Below are 24,496 nucleotides of genomic sequence, written 5' to 3' on the forward strand. Positions count from 1 at the left end.
CTGGCTACAGCCGCTTGGGTGCAAGTTCAATACCAGCCAAGGAGGTGACACACATGGCGCGGCAGACCTGTCCTGATCCGCCCATTGCTCCCCTCAGGAGTGTACTTTGTGGATCTGCCTGTTCTGCTTCCTGCTCTGTCTCTGGTGAATCCTCTCACCATCCCTGCACCTCTGGCCTGTAGCTCCTCTCCCCCCAGCTCTGTATGTATAAATAAATAAATCTTTAAAAAAAGGAGAAGGGAACAAACAGCCCTGCAAAAATGCAAAAGCTCCCATCTTGTGGTCTGGGTTCTGTGGTGCTTACTGCAGTGTAAATGTACTCAGGTAAAAGCAGAGTTCTGGAAGATAGCCACAGAGTTGTGTAAAAAGGTGATCACCTTGGAACACTGTTGACTCGGTATAAATTACTCAGGCCCAGACCAGAACAGAAAACGTATACAAACATCTGAAAAGACTCTGAGCGGCATTTATATGTTTCTACTCTTACAAAATGTTCTGGAAATGTCCATAATAGGCACCCCTAGAGGACAGCTCCTAGGCCGGAGTGTTTATTTTAATGAGGCAGGAATTATGTGAGATTCTGCTTGGGAAAAGTGAAAAGACTGTTTTTTGAAGTTCAGTTTTCCTGCCAGTTGACAGCCTAGAGAAAAAGCAGGTTTTATAAATGATTCCTGAGGAATGCAGTACATGAAAAAAACAAATTCCAAGCCTATAAATTTTACCATGGCTCTGGACCAGGGGCTGTAATGCTTTTACACATAACAAAAATAAAATGGTATGTTCAGCTGCAGCTGTTCCTTTTCCTCGTGTAGGGGATCGGCCACTTCCTCTGTGGGCTTAGCGAAGTCTTATCTCCTTTCATTTTAGGTCTATTTACTAACAGGCTATTCTGTTAGGTGTTCGTGGTTCTAGTTGTTGCTATGTAACTTTCACTTCTTGATCTTAATTTTCTGAATAATCCAGATTAGTACATTGACCAGGTTTACGAGGACTGTGCTGTACTTACTCTTGATAATGACCTTTAAAGTCTCTCCACTTAGTGAGGTGGGTCTCTATGGAACACAGCCAAAAAAGGTTCACCATCATGAAACACTGCCTTATAAAAACAGAATGGGCAAGAACACTGTGTGTTCTCTGCAGCTGGGGCGGCCAGGAAGCCCTGGTGGCATGTGGGAGCAGTTGTACGTGGGGCCCATCCTGGAAAAGCCACACAGGGTTGGGAGTGTCGACTTAAATGATGGGACCAGGTCCTAATCCCTGTGGTTTTCCATGGGAACTGGTGATGTATAGGTAGCTGTTGCTGGATTTTTTTTTTTGCAGTTCCCTTGTTTATGTAAGATGTTTTCAATTGGTGATAAGCTAGCTTTACATAGGAAACGAGAAAATGCTTGTAGGAGAACTTTCTAACTGAAAACACGTAAACTACTTGAAAAATTAACCCTTGTTCAAAAGAGCATGAATGCTTACAGTCATTTTTTGGGTGGAGGTTAAGAGTAGAAAATTTGGGGCCCTCCCTGGTGGTGCAGCAGGTTAAAGCACAGCACTAAGAAGCCAAAGCCACTTCAGCACGAGTTCAATACCCAGCCCCAAAGGTGACCCACACGGCGTGACAGACCTCTCCTGACCTGCCTGCTGCTCCCCTCAGCAGTCGGCCTGTTCTGCTCCCCACTCTGTCTCTAGTGAAGCCTCTCACCGTTCCTGCACCTCTGGCCTGTACCCCAGTTCTGCATGCATAAATAAATGAATCTTTAAACAAAAAAAAAAAAAAGGAGTAGAAAATTTGGAAAGGAGGCATCACCGGGATAGCCTGTCCTGGTAGAAGGATGGGCTACAGTGCAGCACTATGAGGCTGTCCACAGCCACCACAGCACGAGTTCGATCCCCTGTCCCAAAGGTGACCCACATGTCACAGCAGACCTCTCCTGACCCACCCCCTGCTCCCCTCAGCAGTGTACTCCATCAGTCTACCTGTTCTGCTCCCCACTCTGTCTCTGGTGAATCTTCTCACCCTGCAACTCTGGCCTGTAACCCAGCTCTTATATGCATAAATAAATTAAAAAAAAAAAAAGAGAGAGAGAGAGACACCATCCCAAGAAACCATGCAAGACAAGAACTGGAGGTGGGGTAGAAGTGATTAACCTGGTCATTAGGCCATCTGTAGAAGTGAAAATTCCTACCATCAGATTGGAATAGAAAGTGTCCAGAAGTGCAGACCACGGTGGGGCTCTGGAGGTTGAGGCCATTGTAAGGAACAGGAGTGGGAAGAGCAATGGGAGGATGGTGATGGTACAGGCTGGGTTGGGGGTGGAAATTTCACGGGCACTCCAGCCAAAATGAAAAGGCATACAGTGCACAAAAATGAAGAATTAGGTAAAAAATACATAAAAATAAAAAAATAACAAGGGAATCACTGGTCCTTACAAATCCACCTACTCAAACCCTAGAAGTAATCAGCTTAAGAAAAGTTAGCTCCACAAAGAAATGACCCCCTCCCAAGGAGAAGACCATCTGCTAGTGCCACTTCTGCGCTGGCACAGGGCAGCAGTCCTCCTGCCACCCGTACCCGTGCCTGTTTGCAGGTGCATCTCTCCACCGACCTCCCTTTGCAAAGCGGCAGAGCAGCTCTCCTTCCAGGACCGCCCCTGTGACTGTGCAGGCCTCTCTTTGCGCAAACCCGTCTCTCTGGGGCAGCTTTCTGCCCACTCTTGTCTGTATAAGTGTCCTTTACTCTCCTTTCCCTTTTATAATAAGCCTGCCCTTTTTGATATAACTCAACGAGAAAACTCACCACCTACCACTGAAAGAGAAGCTCAGGTGAAACTGTTCCAAGAGGTAACCCAAGGACCCTGCTCTCTGAACCCAAGACCTCTCCAAGCTGGCTTCATTTTAAGGATACCATCTTTGAGAAGGAGTCAACAAAAGCACAAAGCTTTCTGGAATCTATGAAGAGTTGAACAGGTTTAAATCTGGATTTGGGTATAAAATATTCTGTAGGAAAAAGTTTAGGAAAGAGAAATCTGAACACGATAACTTGATGGTAGATATGTCAAAGGACATATTCCCCAGAAGATGATTTAAAAATCCTCAAATCACTAATAGCTGATGCCAAAATAACCGGTAAAATATTCAAATGAATGAAGAATGACTTAAGAGAGCTATAAAAGATGCATGAATGAAAATTTCCAACTTCAGGAAGGTAGAAATGAGTGGGGAATGGAAAAAACAGGTGAATTTAGTAAACATAAAAACACCTGAAAACCACAAAGCGATGCAGAACAAGTTCTTATGATAAAGAAAATCTGATCAAGTCTCTGAACACTTCCTAAAGACCGGGCTTCTGTGCTTGCATAAGAAATAACAGAGGATGATAACTTGGAATTGGAAATGAAGAATGAATGAGAAAATTATAATCAACCAAAAGGAGTTGTGGAAAAACTGATTCCTGCTGCTTAGATAAAGGCTTCTTTAAACACCCTAAAAGCAGAAAGAAACCAAATTTATACTCAATTATGTGAAGTAGGCCAGGCAAAGGAAGAGCTTACAGAGCGTATTTTACATCTCCAGGACTGAAGCAGCAGCTTTGTAGTCAGAAAATATACAGTTTGAAAGTGTGAACCCAAAACCTGAGCAAAAACTTAATAACTGAACTGTATTAAGAAAATTAAATGACAATTCACAGGAAATTAACAGGAGAGTAAAATTACCACATAGAGAAAGAGGAGAAACTTTCCAAAGCAGATGAAGAGATTAGCTATGGAGCCAAACAAAAAGCCGGAGTAAGCCAAAGACCCTGAAGAATTGGAGCAAACCATTCATTCTTCTCAAGGGCAGTTATTTCCCATGAGAAAAAAGGCGCATGATAATTGTTTGGCAGCTTGGACTGCTGAAAGAAACTTCAAGGAAAGAAAAGACTCCAAACAGACAAAAATTAACCACAACAGAGTGTAATTTTGAACTTTAGGAAAAGCTTCATATGCAACTTAAGATTCCAAATACAGCAGTCGGCAGGGCATTCTCCGTATCTCTCCTCAAGTTTGGGTTGACCTTTATCTGAAACTAGAACTTTTCTCTCCAGAAGTTGGAGGGTCTGTCCAGACTGTCACCTTTGCTCCAGGGGAGGAAGACTGGCTGGGAAATCCTCTAACCTGTTAAGATTACCAAGATAGAAGAATCAAGCTGTGACGGGTTAACTGATAGTTATGGAGCACCTTCTGATGCGAAGCCTTCAAAAATGAAATCAGTAGAAATAACCACCTGAATCACCTGCCGTTGGCTTTCTTCCCCGCCTCCTTATGCAGTAGGAGGTCCCTGGTTTCCAAAGGAAACCTCCTTTCCTTCCACTGGCCCCAGGAAGCGTGCCAGGGATGTGCCCTATTCTCTATTCTTTAAAAATCAATTAGAATTTAGTTAATTAAGCATAAAGTTAATTTCACATTTGTCTAAAACCATAGTCAATACAGTTTTTGGCAAAAAAAAAAATCCTTAGAGTTTAAAACATTTCTGACCGCAAGATGATATATATAAACACCCATTATTATTTATGTGATCGTGGCTTTGTTAATCAAAGTAAAATAATTATACTATCTAAAATAAAGTGAAAGTATATTCACACACATCACATTTAAATCACGTGTTTACAAAATAACATCCCGAGAATTAAAAAGTCCGTAAAGCTTCGATTTGAGCAAAAGCTTAATTCCTTAAGTAACCGCAGTAACTGAAACTGAAAATGAGAAAGAAGTCAAACTATTTTTGAAGAGTGACCAAAAATATCATGACGATTCTTGTGGTTTGGGTGTGTAGTCGCAGGCACACTTGAAGCGGGAAACAGCCCCCTGAAGGGCATTCACTTCTACTTGCAGAATATGGAGGTGGGAAGAAAATCCAGCTGTTGGGAAGAAATGAGGAAAGCCTCTCAGTGAGCAAAGACTTCTTCTTACGGATAGAGAACATGATGGCGCCTTGGTGGCCAATGAAGTCAGTTTTGGTGAGGTCTAGGGTTCCAAGAGTGATGTATTTGGGTCACCTGGGGGGAAAAATTTCACTAGCACTCCCCTTCCAGCAACAGGGAGCAAGTTTCTCCACGAGACAGAGGTGTTAGTTATATCTAAAAGAGCAGGTTTATTATAAAAAGGAAGAAAATAAAGGATACTTGCACAGACACAAGAGGGCAGGAAAAAACTGGCCCAGAAAGGGAGAGGCTTGCACAGAGGAGAAGCTACAGACACACAGGCAGGCATAGGGGCAAAGGACACTGGAGGCCATATCCTCTAACTATCCTCTTGCAGTGAGGAAGAAAACACCAGAAGTATCTGACCTTGAGTAGTACAGTGAAGAACCTGGACCTGAGGGATGAGCCAACAATCTATGTGGAACCATATGGCTTGGGAGATGGGACGTGAATTCAGTCCAGAGGTTTAGAGAATGTCCAGATCAGGGACACTGAGTGCCTCAAGTGCAGCTGAGGGAATTAGAAAGCAAAAAAAAAAAAAGAAGAAGAAGAAGAAGGAAAATATAAGAAGCCACTTGGCAGGCTATGATGATGACTGATTGGAAGTGGGAGGGTTCACTTCCAGGGTTCAAGAGATTGAAAAAACAGAAAGTGAGAAGTCTAGGGAAATAAAGGAACAGAGATTATCACCGAGAGAGAGAGAATAAGGGAGGAGAACTTGTTTTGGGGAAAATAGCAAATATCTTTAACCTGGAGGGCTTTAAATCACTTAAAAATCATAATCATGAGAAGGCATCTTTTCTTTTTCTTTTATTTTACAGATTTATTTATTTATGCAGACAGAACTGGGGTATAGGCCAGAGGTGCAGGGGCAGTGAGATGATTCACCAGAGACAGAGTGTGGAGCAGAATGGTCAGATTGATGAAGTACACTGCTGAGGGGAGCAGCGGGCAGGTCAGGAGAGTTCTGCCGCGCCATGTGGATCACCTCCGGGGCAGGGATCGAACTCACCTTGAAGTGGTTGCGGCCAGCTTGCAGTGCTGCGTCCTAACCTGTTGCGCCACCAGGGAGGCCTACTTATCTTTTTTATAGACTAATTTTGAAGCAGTTCTATGTTTACAAAAGCAAATGAGCTTAGAGTTCTTATATTCCTCACACCATCTCTGTTTCCCTGATTTTTAACATCTTGCACGAAATGTGGAATAGTTACTATTGATGAGCTATTTTTGATCATTGTGTTTAATGAAAGTCTATAGTTTAAATTAGTATTCACTCTTGGTAGTGCACATTCTATGGATTTGTATTACTGTACAGGATAATTACAGTGCCCTGAAGGTCCTGTGTGGTGACTAGTCATCCCTCCTCCCTCAACCCCTGGAAACCACAGGCCCTTTTACTGTCTCCACAGTAATCCTTCTGCAGTGTGTCTCATAGTTGAGATACCCTAGTGTTTTCAGCTTGGCTTCTTTCATTTAGCAGTAATCATTTAAGATTCACCCAAGTCTTTCACGACTTGATTGTCTCCCCTTCTTTTTAATCATTGGATAATATACAGATATATCCCTTTATTTTTCTATTTTAAGATTTAAAAATTACAAGACACAAGAGAGAAAACCCTAACAAACTAAACTTCATCAATTTTTAAAATCTCTGCTCTTCCAAAGACATTGTCAAGAAAATAAGACAATAACCCAGAGTCTAGGGGAAAAAATATGAAAAACAATTACCTGATAAAGAACATACACTCAAAATACATAAATAATCTTTACGACTTGACAATAAGACAAAGAAATTTACAAAATGGGCAAAATTTTGACCTGACACTTTACCAGAGATAGAAGGGCTCAAAATACACACATAAAAAACACTCAAGAATATTAGTCACTAGGAAGGTACATGTAAAAACACAAGCAGATCCCCCTATATTCCCATTAGAATGGCTGAAATTTATTCAACTGACTAGATCCAGTATCGGTGAGGATATGGAGCCACTGGTGTTATTCTGGCTCTGTGGTAGGAATTGGGGTAGGGAATGTCAAAACCACTTTGGAGAACAAAACCACTTTGAAAAAATTTGACAGTCTCTTAAAAAGTGAAACATTACCAGATATTCCAGCTTCTCATTCCTGGATATTTTCCATACAAAGATTGTACAAATAGCATCACAACAACCTTTAATTGTAAACATTCAAAACTGAAAATGACCTGAATAGATAACAAGCCAAATTATACATGTGATGGAATATCATTCAGCACTGAAAAGGAACACAGTAAAATCCATACTGTGTGAATCTCTGTTAGAACAATGATTTAATTTCTACAGTAAGTACATTGCATGAGGCATACAGGAGAAAGGTAGAAAGGGGATCTACTGTTTGAGAGAGTTGAAAATTCTTGTCAGCTAATCACAATGTGTGGAATTATTTGCATCCCGACTCAAATGAACTATAAATGGAAACGGAAAATATGGTAATTATGAGCTATTTGGAAATCTGAACATTGGTTATTTGATGACAGTTATTATAATAATAACAGTGTTATGATTAGTAATGTGATAATATAATTGTTATTCTATAAAAGGGAGTTACATACTGAAAATATTTACAGGTGATTTAATATGATGGGGGGCAGGGAATAGCAGCTGGGATGGCAGAGTGGGCAGTAGAGATGAAATCAGCTTGGATATGAGTTATGAGCGCATAAATCTAGTCTATTATTCAGTTTACTGGTATGTATGCTTGAAGTTTTCCATAATAAAGTCCTTTTTTTTTAAGTTCCCCGGAATCTTACCATCAGGAAATTCTGACTGCTAACATTTCAACATGCTTGTGTCCTTTACTGCTACATGTTATATGGCTCGTACTTTGTGAAATTAGTCTACAAACCACTCTAACTTTTGTTTCACGCTCAACAATTTATCTGTTTATGCCAGTAAAAACAGATGTATATCATCAACTTTAACCACCAGTTTATGCTGATATGTCATGATTTTAAAAACTATTTCCCAACTTTGGCACAGTCATTTCCTGTCTTGGCCTTGGCTTACTGGCCCTCTCATTAATGATCCAGAGCAAGCTACAGCCCTCTCCCTGCCTCAGTTTCCTCATATGTAAACTGGGATGACAACACTGCCATTTCATAAATGGTTCTTGAATAAATCAATATAAGCAAAACGAGAACTTGCTATGTGTCAAATATTTTTATTACTACATTTTACACACCTGGCTAATTTCTTCTTAGAATCGCTGGAATAAAAGATAGACATGTTTAGTGCTTTTGACAGCCAACTTGCTCATATTCTGAAACTACATTAATTCCCAGACATCTCCTATTATTGCATTTGCTAAATTAGCATTTTGGGTGGTAAAAAAGCAACAGGCTTTGTCTTTGTCCTCTTCCTATCTTTCAATGGTTAACCTTACCTTCATTTGAAGCTTACTCTACTAGTATAAAATTTACAAACATTTTGTTTTGCTTTTTTGGGAAATTTCTTTAACCTGTCTCAAACCAAAAGTTTCTACCAAGGGAATTTCAAAACTCTGGTGTAATTAAAATAGTTATCACGATATGCACAAATGATTACCAAACAAGACATGGGGACTACCCAAGTCTTAAATTCCTGTCTTTCAGGCCCTCCCTGGTGGTGCAGTGGGTTAAAGCACAGCACTAAGAAGCTAAAGCCACTTCAGCATGAGTTCTATCCCTGACCGGGAGGTGATCCACATGATGCGGCAGACCTCTCCTGACCCGCCCGCTGCTCCCCTCAGCAGTGTACTTCGTCGATCTGCCTGTTCTTCTCCCCACTCTGTCTCTGGTGAATCATTTCACCGCCTGAATCTATGGCCTGTCCCCCAGTTATGTATAAATAAATAAAACTTTAAAAAAAAAAGTTCTGTCTTTCGCAAGAGCAATCTATTCTCATTTTTCCAAACCAGTATGTTTGTGTCTCTAATTATATTCACCTTCAAAACAAGTATTTCTCACCTTGTTCTCCAACTAACAACAAACAGACTAACGAAAGAGCAAACCCTAATATAATGTCTCCAGGTGCAATTTTTCAGGAAAAAGCCTGTGTTTTTCTACAGGAAGCATTAAAAAAAATTGTTGGCCTAGGATGCCTTATCAGAAATTTTTCTAGGGAGCCTGCAACCTCACCTCTCTTAGCTCACAGGGAATTTTTTTTTAAAAGTTATTTGAGTTGGAAAATTAAAACCCATGACCCTAAATTTGTGTTTCTCATGTTCCAGAATCTGCCAGGCTCACAACAAATGCAGTCTGGGAACTCTTGCTCTTGTGCCAATTTTCCTCATTCCAGGAAATGGAACCCTGGGAATGTACTTTGTTCTAGTTCCTCATTTGCAACTATTACCCAGTGTTTTGGTTCCACTTCCAAAAGATTTCTGAAATTCACATCCTCTTCTTTCCACTCTGGTGCAAGCCAACTGTGTTCTAGATTACCACAAAGCATCTTGATGGGGCTGAGTGTTCTCCAAACTTCCTCTTCCCAATACATTCTGTAAGGGTGATCTTTTTGTCAGAGTACATTGCACACCATACCCCAACTTCACAGAGTTTAGGGGCTTCCATATGCATTCAAAACATTACCCCTCCTTCTCCTTACAAGGCCATATGTGACCTGGCTGAGGCTCAAGCCCTGCAGCCCACAGGCTCTCTGTCTCCTCCTTACTAGCACTACACCACTTCCTGCCCCAAGAACTCAACACAGGCTTCTTGTACTAACAGTTCTTCCCAAGCTCTTGGCCTAGGCGGTCGCTTCTCATTTTTTATGTCCAACTTAAAATAATTTTCTTGGGTACACCTCCCCACTCAATGTCAAATCTCCATGTGTCACTATGCCCCTGGCCCTATTTGATCCTACTCCTTTTGCATCTCAGCATCTATTACAATGTGTAATTATCACCTAATTGACTGTGCTCACTGCCTGTCTCAGAACCCAGCTGTTGCTTTGTTTGTCCTAAGTGTTCGACAAACACACACACACACACACACACACACACAAATCACAAAATTCATTTGTTGAATAAATGAAGAGAATGAGGGCTGTCCAACTGGCTGGTGTTATCCAACAGAAAAGTGGCTACCTTTCACTTGATCTGATGAACCTAATGATATATTACCTCCTCAGACATCAGATGAGAAGATTCAAATTCAAAACCCCGAATTCAGCACTAACGTGATCATTAGTCTCAGCTGCATGGAAAATAGGATGGAATAAATTAAAATAAATAAATAAATAAATAAGCCACAGGCATCATACACTTGAGTTGGGGTAGATGAAGCATTATTGATGGGAGAGATTTGAACTGGACCTTGAAGGAATTCAGGTTCACAGGTAAGGAAGGAAAAACATCATTTGCTTTGCCAGAAAAGCAAATGGATGAAGGAAGGAAAAAGAAAAGCCACAGAAGAGCAGACACTGTCATCTGAGTTCTGTGAACTGCCTTCAAGTTGGCAGTGAGGGCGATTCTTAAAGGAGACCATTGAGATTTGGGTTTGATTCTTGACAACAGAATTCGTTAACAGTTGCAGAACAGTCTTTGTGTTTCAAAAACCAACTTAAAAATTCAAATGTACAATTTATGTTTTTGGCCAAGAATTTTTCACCTCAGATTTTAACTCAAAGAGAAAAAGTTGAATGCTCAAATGAAAGGTGTAAGAACCCAAGAGAGAAAAAAGAACAACCCTGGATGGACACATGGAAGAGACAGAGCCACACGCAGTGGGTAAGGCAGGTCCCAAACGTGACTAAGCAAAGGTGTTGGGGAAATGCCAGTGAGCTCACCATGCTCTGTGGGGATGCTTGTGCAGAAAGCACTGAAGACAGGGTGGCTGCTCAACCTGTCACAGGTTGACTTCAAGTCATTATAAATTGATAAAATTCAAGTAAACAATTTCAATTAGGAAATATGTTAACTCACATTCAAATCAACACAATTGCCTCATTTCTGGTTTAGAAACACTTGGGGAATGTAAAAGAAAAACCTGTGTCTCTTCACCCAAATCAATATGAAGTCATCTTGTTTATGCACAACTTTTTACAGGGCTTTAATTCTCACTAATCTTTTTTGATTTTTAATTGCAGCCTTTCTCCCAGGGCCTTCTGCCTCTGGAACAGTGCTTTGGGGAGCAAAGGTGTCAGCAATATCTCATTCTATTTTGAGCTCGGGGAGGAACACATGTAATACAAGTAGGAAAAAGGAAAAGGAAATAAATGAAACGTCTATTGCAATCTACTTAGGCATACTTGGCACCGTGTCTTCAATGAACCAGTAATTAAGCTGAACACGCCACATTAAATAAATCCACCTGAAAGGCTGAGAGACCGGGACCGCTGCAGTGCGGACCGGAATCTGTCCATAGAGAACCCACACATGGTGTCTACAGGCTTCTTTGCTAAGGCAATAAAGAATGAAATCGAATGAAACAGAAACAAAGGACCGTTTGACATGGAAGATGAGGTGTCCTACAAATGTCCTACAAGTGATAAAGGCATTAATTACTTGAAGTCATAACTACCTCATACTGTAAACAGAGCATTCATTTTATCTTAAATGAAGTGGACCCCCGGGAGCTTAGAAATTCCTCATACAAAGTTCCCATGCCTTTCAGCCATGAAGCTCACATATGTGTGAAGGGCTGTATATTAGCTGACTCCCACAAAGAATTGTCTTTCAAGTTCAGGTATTAATACTGGCTGCTGAGGCTTGTTTTTCTCTTTCTGGTGTTTATACCCTTTTTTATTTTATTAATAATTTGCATAAATCTCTGAAAATCTCCTAGTTCCTGCAGAAACTTCAAACTGAATTTTGGGAATATAGAATACTGAAAAGGGCACAGGGCTATCCACAGGGTCTGCCTCGTAAGGGCCAAAGCTGGATTCTGGAAACTAGAAGGACCACACAGGGAAAAGGTGTGAGTGCCATGGGCTGAGGAGCTACCTGGTTTGATCAAACTACTTAACAAAAACTACGTACAAAAGCGAAATGTTCGATAGTGGGCAAGGAAGGGCAAACACTATCAGAAATGAATGAGTTTGGTCTGCAGAAACATGAACTTTGTGGTTCAAGCCAAACTCTCAGATGTCAGCAGTTCCATAGCTGTATGGGGCGCTTAACAATTACCCCCCCGCCCCCCAGGAGGGAACTTCCTTTGAGAGTATAAAATAACAGCAGGCACATGAATCCTTCTGAGGCAGGAATCAAGGGGTTCTGGTGGGGACCCCAGTGATCAAGAAGTCCTGGGGGTAGTGGAGAGTTGAGCTAAGTTCTTGTGTGACTTTCTGTATAATGTACATATCATATGTCAGCGTTCCCCAACTCCAGCAAATGGTCCTCTAAGCCAAAAGAAACAAACAAAATATTCCAGGCTGCGTGTTCTCAGAGTCTAAAGTAGTGAACCAAAACCAGTTAAAAGGAAGTTGAATCTGTTCTGGGAAGGACAGACTGACTTTGAGATCAATGCCAATGATGACCTCAGGCAGAAGAGCGATCAAACCATCAGTTCCTTGTGGAACTCCCTTCTGGAATTGTCTGCAGCTGAGAGGCTTATGGACAACAGCCAACTGTTTGGAGGTTCAACATTTCCTAGGGTGAAAACCCCAAGACTGGAGTCCCAGCACCTCACTTGGTACTTACATTTCTTGTAAAGTCTGAAATCATGCTTTGAAGGTGCTCAGGATAGTTTCCCAAGATGGCTATTAGCAGGTAATTCTCTGAGGGGACCCAGCACTGTCACTACCAGAGAAATTGTGAAGGTGAAGTCTACTCATCCATGGTTGGGGAACAGCTGTTTGAGAAAGGTCATTTGTGGGGAACCAAGGTAAAGATAGGGAAGACAATAAAATCCCAAAATGAAAACAAAGAAGGCAGCTATCACCTGCCATTAATTATACACCTATCAGAAATGAGGAAAGTCTTTACAAATGGTCTTTCTACTCAATACCCAATTTCAAGTTAGATGGGGTAGAGACACAATTTTTTATTGACCATCACCCAAGTAAAAGAAATTCTAAAAGCTTCTCTCTCTCTCTCTCTTTTTTTGCCTGGACTCACTCAGTTTAACAAGTAACTTTAGTTCCCCAATCTTATCTCATTATTTTATTTTTGTACCCCTCAATATACTAACATTAAATGTTGTGGGATCATTTTAAAATTAAACTTTTATTTGCATTAGTGTTACTTCATTTTGATTCTCAAAACATAGTCAACAGTTAAAGCACAGAGTTACGGAAACCTACAAGTGCATGCTTCTCAGTTTTATACCATGGCACCGGACAAAAATCACAGAGGAAAAGTTCATTTTCAGGGCTCTACATTTTTGCCTTTGAAGCATAAAAATGTAAGCTGAGCTGGAAACACAACTTCAGGTACTTACTGATTCCTTGAAAGAGCTCTTCGATGTTAATAGCATTTTTTGCACTTGTTTCAACCACCACAGCGCCTATGGACTCCGCATATTCCTTAGCATCCTTCAAGGGAACCTCCCTGCAAAAAAGGCCAAACCCAGGCAGAAATGAATTATGGTTTGTAAAATATAAATAACCCCAAGAAACACACACACACACACAGCTCTCAAGCTGGCCACAGCTGCATCAGTGCCAGTTCGATCCCCGCCCTGGAGGTGATCCACATGGCGCGGCAGACCTCTCCTTGCAGGCTTGCTCGGTGCTCTCCTCAGTAGTGTACTTCGTTGATCTGCCTGTTCTGCTGCCCACTCTGTCTCTGGTAAATCCTCTCACCCTGAGCCTCTGGCCTGTACCCCAGTTCTGCATGCATAAACAAATCTTTTTAAAAAAAAAAAAGCTTATGTGGAAGCATCTCCTTTATTTTCCCATAGAAAAACAACTACCCTGGGTGACACTCTCAAAGTGTAAACCACGGATGTCCTCTGGCATCCATGGATACAAGACATGCAAATATAAGAGAGTGCCCCAGTCTGCAGAAAGAAAGACTTCCAGGACAGTGGGAAAAGTCATGTTGAGTATTACAGTATACATTCCAGTATTCAAAGTTAGGGTTGATTTCAACTTTTTCAATTCTATTAAAATGAATAATTTCTAAAGATACTTATTAACCAATTTTAAATTAAAAAGTTGTGGAGGATATATTTAAAAAAAAAAAGATACCATTCCTACTCTCTGGGAGTGTATTAATTCATTCAACAAATTCTTATTGAGTAGTTACTGTATGCCTGTCCTTGTAGGTGCCTGAGAAAATGCTGTCCCTGTCTTTGGAATCTACATTTGAGAACACAAAGGAACACATCCACAATCCCTTCACCCACGAAACTATTAACATCAGCCATATGTGGGGAATAAAGGCATCATAAAGTGCTCAGGAACAGAGATGGGTAGAAAGTGATGCATTTGATCAAGGGAAGATCCTGGAAATGTCAGCTAAGTGTGGCAGGAAGGCTAGGAAGGACCCCGATGACATGTCCTCAACAGCCTGACCATCATACCCAGCTACCATTAGGGGTCAGTTTCGCACAACACTGCCTTGGGTGTGACACGGACAGGCAGGTGAATGGCAGGTGTCTGCCTGGGGAGGAGGTCAGAGACCAGTTGAGAGCAGGAGGGAGAGCAGGAACAAGGCGAGTGGCAGGAGGGCACCCAGGGGCCACACAACAGGAGAGAAACAGTGCACAAAATGAGTTAAGAGTGGGGGAGCGAGGAGAAGAATTTGGCAGCTCCCCCAGGGCTGTGGGCAGGAGATAATATGAAGCTGGCTCAAAGGAAGGCTAGAGAAGAGAAAATGTGGTGGCCAGAAAATCGAAAGTTGGGAAGACGGTGAAGGTTGTATTCACCTCTCACCAGCTTGTCTCCTCTCCCCCCTCCAAATACCTCATAAATGGTTTCAAGAGGTGTATAAAGTTACTAGGAAAATTCTAGTTTGGCAATATGAACACATTAATGGGAAAGAGCCTGGGTGGAGTCTACCATATTAAGGAAGGTTATCACAGGCTTGGACTAGAGAATAAGCCTCCCGCACCATGTCAGATGAACTCTGTCCTTTCATGATTTTTCTTAAGATATATTGGGGAAAATCTATGCTCAGGATTCTTCCCTCTTTACTGCTCTGTAAAGGGCCTCCCTAGATACTAAAAAAATAGAAAAGGGCTTTTTTGGGTGGCAATGAAATTTACATTTGAAACATTCCAGAAAAGGACCCGTATAAGTTCAGTTTGCCCTACTACCCTATTTTTTATATTTTCCTGGCAGTCTTTATCAAACCACAAACAGAAGGGTGTTGGGGGGGGGGCTCATCTCTGCCCAAATATGGGGCAGATAAGACAGGCTGTGGCCTGCTAATCTCTACCTGGGGGTGGAGGCGCAGGTGGCAATCAAGGAAACTCCTCAGGGACTCCTCAATTGAAAGAAGGTCACACATACAGACAGCGCTCCTTAGTTCTCTCTCCTTAGCCCCATCGTGGGACAAGGGGACAGGGGAGTAGAAAGGAGTGGCCAGACTAAGGCAAGAACAAAATTACTGCAACATAATCTAAATACCCATCCTGAGGAGAAACGTGAAGAGGAGCTACTTATCTCCGTCTACCATGCTGGACCTTAAAATGGAGAGATAGGAAAAGTGGATCTCTAGTCCTCTTGTTTAATAAGTGACTTGCCGATGATGGACACAGTGAATCAGGAATGGGGACAGGGCCTAAACTCCAGGCCCTCACAACACAACCACCCAATTGGTGCCCAGAAGCAATGCTTCCCATCTTTACAAGGTATATGTGGGGTTCAAGGTTCAAAGCATCCTCTTATTGGCTATCAGCTGCCTTGGAGTCATGGCGGAGGCAGAAAGCAGCATCTCCTATCATAAAGAACAGGTTTTCAGCCTGAGAGGCTGGAGGGACTGTGAAATGCCCTCTAATATGAACTGGGATTAGAAGGACCAGTCAGTTACTCTCTGCTTGACAATATGTTCCTACTGCTGCGGTGTAAGAGAAATATGTACTTGATATTTTCCCTGGCTCAGGGCTCTTAATCATGAATTTTCTGAATGATGGGTGTGCGCTTTGTATTCACAGAGCCCCATACTTACATTTCTAATGGGGCCTCTAGAAAGATTCAGAATTAGAGCTGTGCCAGAGGAAGCTAACCACGTGATCGGAGAGATGGACTGTTCAGTCCTGCTCTCCAGCCTTGAGGAGGGGAGGGAAGCAGGAGATGTGGTCAGTCGTGACTAAGTGAGCCTCAATAAACGACCCTTGGGTGCAAGGCTTAGAGAGCTTTGGGTTGATGAACAGAAGGAGGTGCCGGGTGGTGACGTGCCCACAGACCTTGCATGCCACCCAGACCTTCCCCTAGGCACTGTTTCCATTTCCTTCATCGGAGTTGTGACCTTCACAGGCACACTGTAATCATTCACACAGCGCTTGCCTGAGTTCTGATGTTCCAAGGAATTATCAAACCTGGGGGAGGGGCAGCGTGAGTTCCTCTAAACATGTGGCCTGCTTGTGGGTAACTTGGAGATACCCACGACTTGTAGCTGGCATCTGAGAGGTAGAGAGTAGCCTCATGGGGTAGAGGCCTTCATTGTGGGATCTGTGTCAAAATGAATGGAATCGCCGGACATCCAGTTGGTGTCAGAAGCTTGCTATTGGGACCAAATGTGTAACTCCAATTACAGATCAGAATTTACTTAGGATTCTCTTGCAAATAATGTAAAATAGCGGCCTTTAGGAAGTCCAGCTGCACTTCAGGGAGACCCATTGCAGGAAACCCGGGGGGCTGGTGCCTGACATCACACCCTTCTATAGTTATGACTAGCGAGACTGTGGCATCCAATGACTTGTGCTCATTTTTTTCAACAAATGCTTAGCAAGAGTCTGCCATATGCCAGGCACAGTGAAAGATATTGGTGCTGGTTCACCCAAGCCAAGTTGTAAGCACACAGCTAGTCCATTTTGATGGGAAAGAATATATTTAGACTTTCTAGGCTACGATGATAGATAGTCAGTATACCCAGAAATCTCCCAGAAGAATCACTGCAAACCAGCTGGACCATGTAGTCTTGGAGTTTTGACCCTCTGCAACAGTTGCCCGTTCAGGAGTGGGTTCAGGAGTGGGTTCTACTCTGCCTGACCCTGCCATGGCAGCATAAGTCACCCAGGCTTCTTTCTTGAATATTTGAAGTTTTCACCCAGCTCAGAGCAGCAGCTGCCAGTCAGCTAGGGCAGGAGGAGGGTCAGCATGGAAAATGGGATTCTGAACCGGGCTGGGTTCCCTCCAGAGCCAACAGGAGAAATAGGAGAGCTGGAGACAATAGGCGGCTCCAGTTCCCTCAGCAGAGAAGTAGTGAATTTAAAGCTCATCGAAAAGGCCATATTCAGGGTCAGGGGCAAGAGTTGAATGGTTTTACTGTGGTCTTCTGCTGCACCCAGTGGAGAGTCCCCACCTCCCAGTGGGTGCTTTTGTTCCTCCTTGACCTTCTTCCCTGACGATCCTTTGTAATCTCTAACACGACAGTGTCACGCTGTCACGCTGTCTTCTGAAATAGGCTGTAGATTTCTTAAGATGAGGGCCATGGATTTTGTTTTAGTGCACTAGGGTCCTAACATGTTGTGCTTGGCACCCAAGGAGCAACCAGAAGTATCTGTTAAATGATTAAATGACAGGGCCCTTCCTGGTGGTGCAACAGGTTAAAGTGCAGCACTGCGAAGCTGACAGCCGCATCAGTGTGGGTTCTACATGGCACAGCAGATCTCTCCTGTCTTGCCTACTGCTCCCCTCAGCAGTGTACTTCGTCAATCTGCCCCCCCGCTCTGTCTCTGGCGAATCCTCACACTGCCCCTGCACCTCTGGCCTGTACCCCAGTTCTGTATGCATAAATAAATAAATCTTTTAAAAAAGACTAATGACACAATCACCCCAAGCTTTCTTCAGCAGAAAGAACTTAAGTAGAGGAGGGAACATGAGGACTTAAGGGCAAATATGGAGAGTGCTGGGTAGAAGTTGGGTCAGAAGTTCACCGACCCTCCCAAATAGGGGTGAAAACAAAACAAATAAGGAGTGTCCTCCTAGAGACTGTTGTTAACCAACTTATATTTCGGGATGGTGCACGCAGGAGCACGGTGTGTCCTGTACACAGGCAGAGGTCTGAGCTGGCCCAGCACTCAGAGGCTCAGGGGGTGGGAGGGCGAGGTCAGGAAATTACATTCTTGTGGGCTCCAGGGCTTTCAACAGGCTGTACTGCTCACTACGGGTCTTTGTATTGTTGGTGGTGGATGTAACTCAGCAACGTGGCAGCTGACCCATCCTAATTCCAGGCCTATTTGATTCCCCACAATGTCCTCCATGAGGGCAGGAGGAGAGGAAGACAGGTACCTGTGAGGGAAGGAGGAAATCAGCAGGCTAAAAGTGGAATAATGTTCTCCTCGGGCTAGCTGTTCCTTCTGAAGGTCAATGGAAATAGATGACTTTCATTAAGCCCCCAAGTCCCAAACACACACACCTTGGCAGAAAGGTCCTGTTCTAGTCATAGATTTTGGTTCTCAATCTTTCACAAGTGATCTAGTTAGTACCTGATGTGAGAAAGGCAGTTCAAGTGTGCTGCTCACAGTAGTGACACTATTCTCTCCTTATTAATGTCTATTTTCTCAGATCCTATGCCCCACATTCCACCAGATGGGGTATGTACTTCATATCAATTTTAAGTACTAAATAAGTTGAGGCTGCAAAGTAATACCTGACCTATAGTAAGTTCTGCAGAATGCTTATTTATTTCATCTTTAAACAAAGTTCCATTGGCCAAGATGGTTGCATGGCATCATTTCTTAAAGAATGGCAGAAAAATTGAGGAAATGACTCACAGAAGAAACAAGGAAACAAGAAGCTCAACCTACTCCAAAACTTGAGGGACCTCATATATTCATCTGACTTACTCCCTCGCTTTATGGCCCAGGACGACTTTCAGTTTACCCTCACTCTGTCAGCCAATTCATGAAATATGTAATTGCCATAAATCAACCCTCAAATAAAATTGCATCACTTTTTTAAAAAAGATTTATTTATTTATGCATACAGAACTGGGGTACAGGTCAGAGGTGCAGGGGCAGTGAAAGGATTTACCAGAGATAGAGTGGGGAGCAGAACAGGCAGATCGATGAAGTACACTGATGAGGGGAGCAGCCCATGAGACAGGAGAGGTCTGCTGCGCCATGTGGGTCACCTCCGGGGCAGGGATCGAACTCACACTGAAGCAGCTGCAGCTCGCTTGCAGTGCTGCGCCCCAGCCAGTTGTGCCACCTGGGAGGGTCAGCCATCACGGTTTAAAGTCCTCTCTCCCTGAGGAAACACCTGACACCCATCCCAAGAAACTTAATCCCAAAGTTGGTGAGCAACTTTTCAGAAGCCACACCTGTGCCTCTCTTGAACATAGTCTCTGCCCTTTGTTGGTTGGATGTTGTTTCTTATTTGTAAGGAAATTATCCTGTTGTAATATATGTTCCACATTGTCTGTATCTATATCTTGTTTATAGCATTTTCGCCACCTAGAAGTTTTTAAAGAACCTGACTGATTATTTTCCTTTGTGGCATGGAAGTTTTATATTATGATTAAACGCCTATTTCAACTCCAAGATTATTTTTAAAATCCATCTGCTTTTTCTAAGTTTTATGGTTTTGTTATTTTACATTTAAATCCTCATTCCATCTTGGACTTTATTTTCTCATTTTTCACTATGACTAGCTCAAGGGCATATCCAAATACTGAATTATCCCTTTATAAGACTTAATGCCATCTCTGTCATCTACTAAATATTCCTATGTATCTCACTGTACTTCTTAATCCTCTAGTCTGACTATTGATTTCTGTCTAGTTCTGTGACAATGTTATACTGCTTTATCACTAAACCATCAAAAGGTATTTTCAGTATCTATTAATTATTCAACAGTAATTCTTTTTGCCTATTTATCTTTCTAGATGAATTTTAGGATAATTTGTAAAACTTTAAAATAGTATTTTGATAGCCCAACTGGAATCTCCATGGTAAATTGAATTTTTGTAATATTGAATTTTCCTATCCACGGGGAAAGTACACATTTTTATTCGCTTAAGTCTTTTGTCATGCACAACCATAAAGTTGTAAGGTTTTATATGTACAGTTCTTCCTCATAAGTGCTGAGTTCATATCTAAAATTTGAAATTTTAAACACGATACCCCCTTCCTGAAAAGGTCTAGTAGTTAGTATTTCATATTAGTATAGTTATTATAAAGAGGGTCTTACCTTTTATTTGCTTTTCTAATTGCTATTTATATATATTTAGGTGAAGTTATTCAATAGATAATTTGGGCTTCCCTAATATTAATTGAAGAAATTTACATAAAAGTCAAAGTCATAGAATTCCTTGTCAGCTTGTCCTAGATGAAAAGGTTCACTAACTGCAATGTTGGAGCATGGAAAGGAAGTCGTGTAGACACCAAGGGTGGGATAATTCCCAAGAGTTCAAGGCCAACTGCAGAACAGCCACATTTTCTAAGAAGTTTCAGATATCTTGGAGCAGGTACAGAAAATTTTTCATCTTCTTGGAACATTAAACATAAGATAAAAACAAAAACCACTTTGGTGCTAAAGACAAAGAGATAAAATGAGGACAGACACCCAGAGATTACCCCTGTCATGTAACAATCGTAGCTAAGTCTCTCGAGATAACCACAGAGAGTGCTATGGATCCTTTAGCACATCATTTCTCAGGTGTCTCCTGCAGGCCACCTATCCCAGGGCCACGGGGTGCTTGTTAAGAGGGAAAATGTTTGGACCCCAGAACTACTGACCTAGAATGTCTATCAGGCAAGTCCCAGAATTATGCATTTATTAATGCAAGTTTCTCATGCATTCTATAGCTTGAAAATAGCTCTTTTAAAGTATAAAATATTGTGATACTTTTGCAGTCTATTCCATTCATAATCAGATACTGTGAAGTTGTAACTTTGGAAATCTGGCCATACCTAGTGCATAATAAAATATACACTTTATAGGTGATAAATAGAGGCTTTGTGAACTCTTCCCAGCAGAAATTTTCTGGTGGTTCATGTATGTGTTACTGTGAATACTGTATCTCTGTGATATCACCGTAGCAGTGACCAAGCATTTTACAGTCTGTCAAACTCTTAGAATACAACAGCTACAATTACATTTTAAAACTTTGACCTACCTTTTCACTCTTCTCTAGCCACAATCCCTTCTAAGGTTAAGCTTAAAAGACCCACTAAGTTGCCATGAATAAGCAGCAAAGCAGCAAGACGGCAAGGAGACGGCTGTTAAATGTCTGGTGAGATTATTTTTTGTCAAAATCCATCCCACATGTTTAACATACTCTCGCCAAAATCAATGGAAATTATTCACAACATTCCATCAAAATCCAGCAGAGGAAGGCTACAGGCTGTTTGCAAAGGCTCTTGTGAGCCATGCAGCAGACTCAGAATTTTCCTCACCCTCTCAAACAGCCACTGAAATGAATAAATCAGGGTTTGCTGTGCTCCCATCAGCTCATATTTTCTCTAAATATGCAAGATATTTGTATAACACACAGATGAGACAACTGTTTTAGCAGTAATTAAAGCAGGAAAATCTGTTTCACGTGTTAGTTCTTACAGACACTTAGTATAGCTTACCTGTGATATGGAACTAGAACTAAAATGAACTTTTTTCCTTTTTTAAGGAACAGTAATTACCACCTTCACAGTAAATATCTAATTGGACAAAAACACTTTACAATGATTTCTGTGCTTACAGTTTAAGCACTTGACATGTGTACCCTGGGAAGAATTTCAGTTCCCATGGGGCCTTGCTTGCTTAATAACTAGTGTGCTTAACAGCTATTCACCTGGGGCCAAATTCCTGGTGTCAAGTTCAAACAAGTCGAGTCAGGTTCTCCACAGAGACTTAAATGGATTATTTCTCATGAAAAAAAATGTCAGAACTTGGATCAAATGAGGACGGAGCAGATAGTTTCTTGAGGGGAACTTGGTCATTCTTGCTGATTACCCCCACCCTCACCCCTCAATAAGACAGAAATTTGGGAGACCTCTGAGAGGCCAGAGAAAACTACTGGAACAAAGTCATTAACTGCAAATCCTTTGGGCCATTGTCCCTTGGTAGTTTGGAAATTTTTCACCTTCCTGGATCCTGCTCATACTTCTTTTGAAATACAGTTGAGCATGATAGTCAAGAACATTGGTTCTAAGACAGACTCTGGGGGCTGAAAGTTAGGCCCTCTGCCCTCTTAGCTGCTCTTTAACTTACTCTGTGCTTCAGTGTCTTTACTAAAAAGATGAGAGAATGATAATAACGCTTGTAAGGATTAGCATAATTTACCTATGGTAGTACAGTAAGCATTCAGTAGGGTTGGCAGTGATGATGATTAACTTGTTTTTTAGTCCATTAAGTGAACAGCATATAAATGTAAGTAAATATTGTGTCATTTAGAAAGTAATCACTGAGAATTCTTCATAGAAGCTACATTTTGAAACTTTGGGCAAGGAAAAGAGAAAGATAATTGCATCTTGCAAGAAAATCTCCAGGAACAAAAGCCTACCACCTGTTTAATCATACACTAGGTTGATGACTTTTGAAAATATTGCCCCCACCCATGTGATTGAGCCATGTGATTCTGGATTACAGTCAGAGGTATCAACATAAACATATGTTTATCTTAATACAGATTCAGGTGAATAGATACAGAAATAATTACAGATGTGTGTTCACACAAAGTAGTTGGCACACACACGCATCTCCTAGCTCTGTTCATTCAAAGGTCCAGAACCAAAGATACCCCAATGATAATGTGCAAATCTAGCCCAGATCTTGATTTCTAAACATCAATCTCTAATAAAGAACAAGGACTCCTTTAGGAAGTAGCTACCTAGGGAGTTGGAGCATAAAACAGACATCATGAGCACTGAGCACATTTCGGGCCAATAAGGAAAGAAGCCCTCAAAAACCCAAATGTTATCAGGCCAAAGAAAGTTCCTAGTGACCAAAGCTGGAATAATTTGAGCAACAGATTAGCTGAGACAATGTTGCATTACAATCCAAAGTACAATAAATTCTATGAGTCCAGACTGATATAAATAAATGACTAAGTTAATTTAGGTGGGGATGAGGTAAATTTCACCTGCCGAAGTAGAATTCCAAATAACCTACATAGCTACTCTTTTCTCAAGGAAGTAAGATAGATCACAATTCTCACTCCTAGAGTAGGCTGGTCACAGAGACTTCCCAGTAAAGAGCAAGGAGGGGGAGGGAGAGGAGAAGGAGTGACGGGGGTTGAGCTAGTAACTTTCCAGTAAAGGATCCTGACAAGCACTACCTCAGATAGATGGTCAAGGTCAGTATCATCATTGGTAAGTGATGCTGACAGCATGAACCCCTGAAATGATAGCCCTCGCCACGTTTCATTTACAATACAGTAATAAAAAAGTACTTTACCCATGCTCTTCCTCCCCAACACATAAAACACCAGTGTAACCATGAGAAAGACATCAGATACATCCTTATTCAGAGATATTCTCCAAAATGCCTGACCAGGATGCCTCAAACTGCTCAGATAATCAAAAACAAAGGAAGGTTAAGAAACTAAAATAGCCTAAAGGAACTAAGGAGACATAAGAATTAAATGTGATGTGACATTCAGGATGTGACCCCAGAACACCAAAAGATCATAAGGGAAAAATAACAAAGCCTGAGTATAGACTTTAGTTAATAATAAAGTATCAATACTGGTTATGACAAATGTACTTGAGTAAACTGCAGGTGTTAACACCAGGGAAAACAGGGTGTGTGCTATGTATGGAAGGAACCCTCTGCACCATCTCTGCAACCATTCTGTAAAGATAAAGCTATTCTAAAAAAGAAAAAAAAAATCAATCATAAACACCAGTCCACCCCATACAGCTATGTGCCTGAACACTTCCCCTACTCCGAATCCAACACACACATCCACATACCCTCTCATGAAATTTCTCAAGAGGCAACAAGTATTGGTTAAAGAGATTCTAGAGCATTATCAACACTTACGACAAAGCTATAATCATTAAGGCAAAGTAGCACTGGTGTAAAGGTGGATGAATAAAACAGAATGGAAGGCCCAGAAATAACCCCATGTGTGTGGGACACGGGACACGTGACTGAGATAACACTGCACGTCAACAATAAGTGGGCAAGAACTTTCCAGCAAACAGTGATGACACAACTGGAAGTGGAATGCACAGGAATGTAGATGGCAAATACAAAAACAACTCCAAGTGATGTAAGAAAGACAGATAGGTAAACCAAAATAAAATTTTAAAAACATAATCAATGAGTGATATCTTCATGATTTTGGAAGCATTAAAAGATTCCTTAAGTAGGGCCCTCCCTGGTGGTGCAGCAGGTTAAAGCCCAGCACTAAGAAGCTAAAGCCACTTCAGCCTGAGTTCAATCCCCATCCCGGAGGTGACCCACATGGCACGGCAGACCTCTCCTGACCCGCCCGCTGCTCCCCTCAGCAGTGTACTTCGTCAGTTGGCCTGTT

The 24,496-nt window shown here is 41.8% G+C and overlaps 1 protein-coding gene across 1 annotated transcript in view; it reads right to left on the reverse strand.

Moving 5' to 3' along the window:
• The window catches only part of RAB31 (RAB31, member RAS oncogene family), a 130,893-nt gene that overhangs the window by 7,022 nt on the left and 99,375 nt on the right, over positions 1-24,496 (reverse strand). Inside the window, exon 6 of the mRNA XM_004683738.2 lies at positions 13,347-13,456. Within this exon, the coding sequence (XP_004683795.1) occupies positions 13,347-13,456 (110 nt within the window). The remainder of the gene's footprint in view (positions 1-13,346; positions 13,457-24,496) is intronic.

The sequence above is a fragment of the Condylura cristata genome, unplaced genomic scaffold (genome assembly GCF_000260355.1).
Source record: "Condylura cristata isolate star-nosed mole 26May11 unplaced genomic scaffold, ConCri1.0 scaffold00016, whole genome shotgun sequence".
In the NCBI taxonomy this organism is placed as follows: Eukaryota; Metazoa; Chordata; class Mammalia; order Eulipotyphla; family Talpidae; genus Condylura; species Condylura cristata.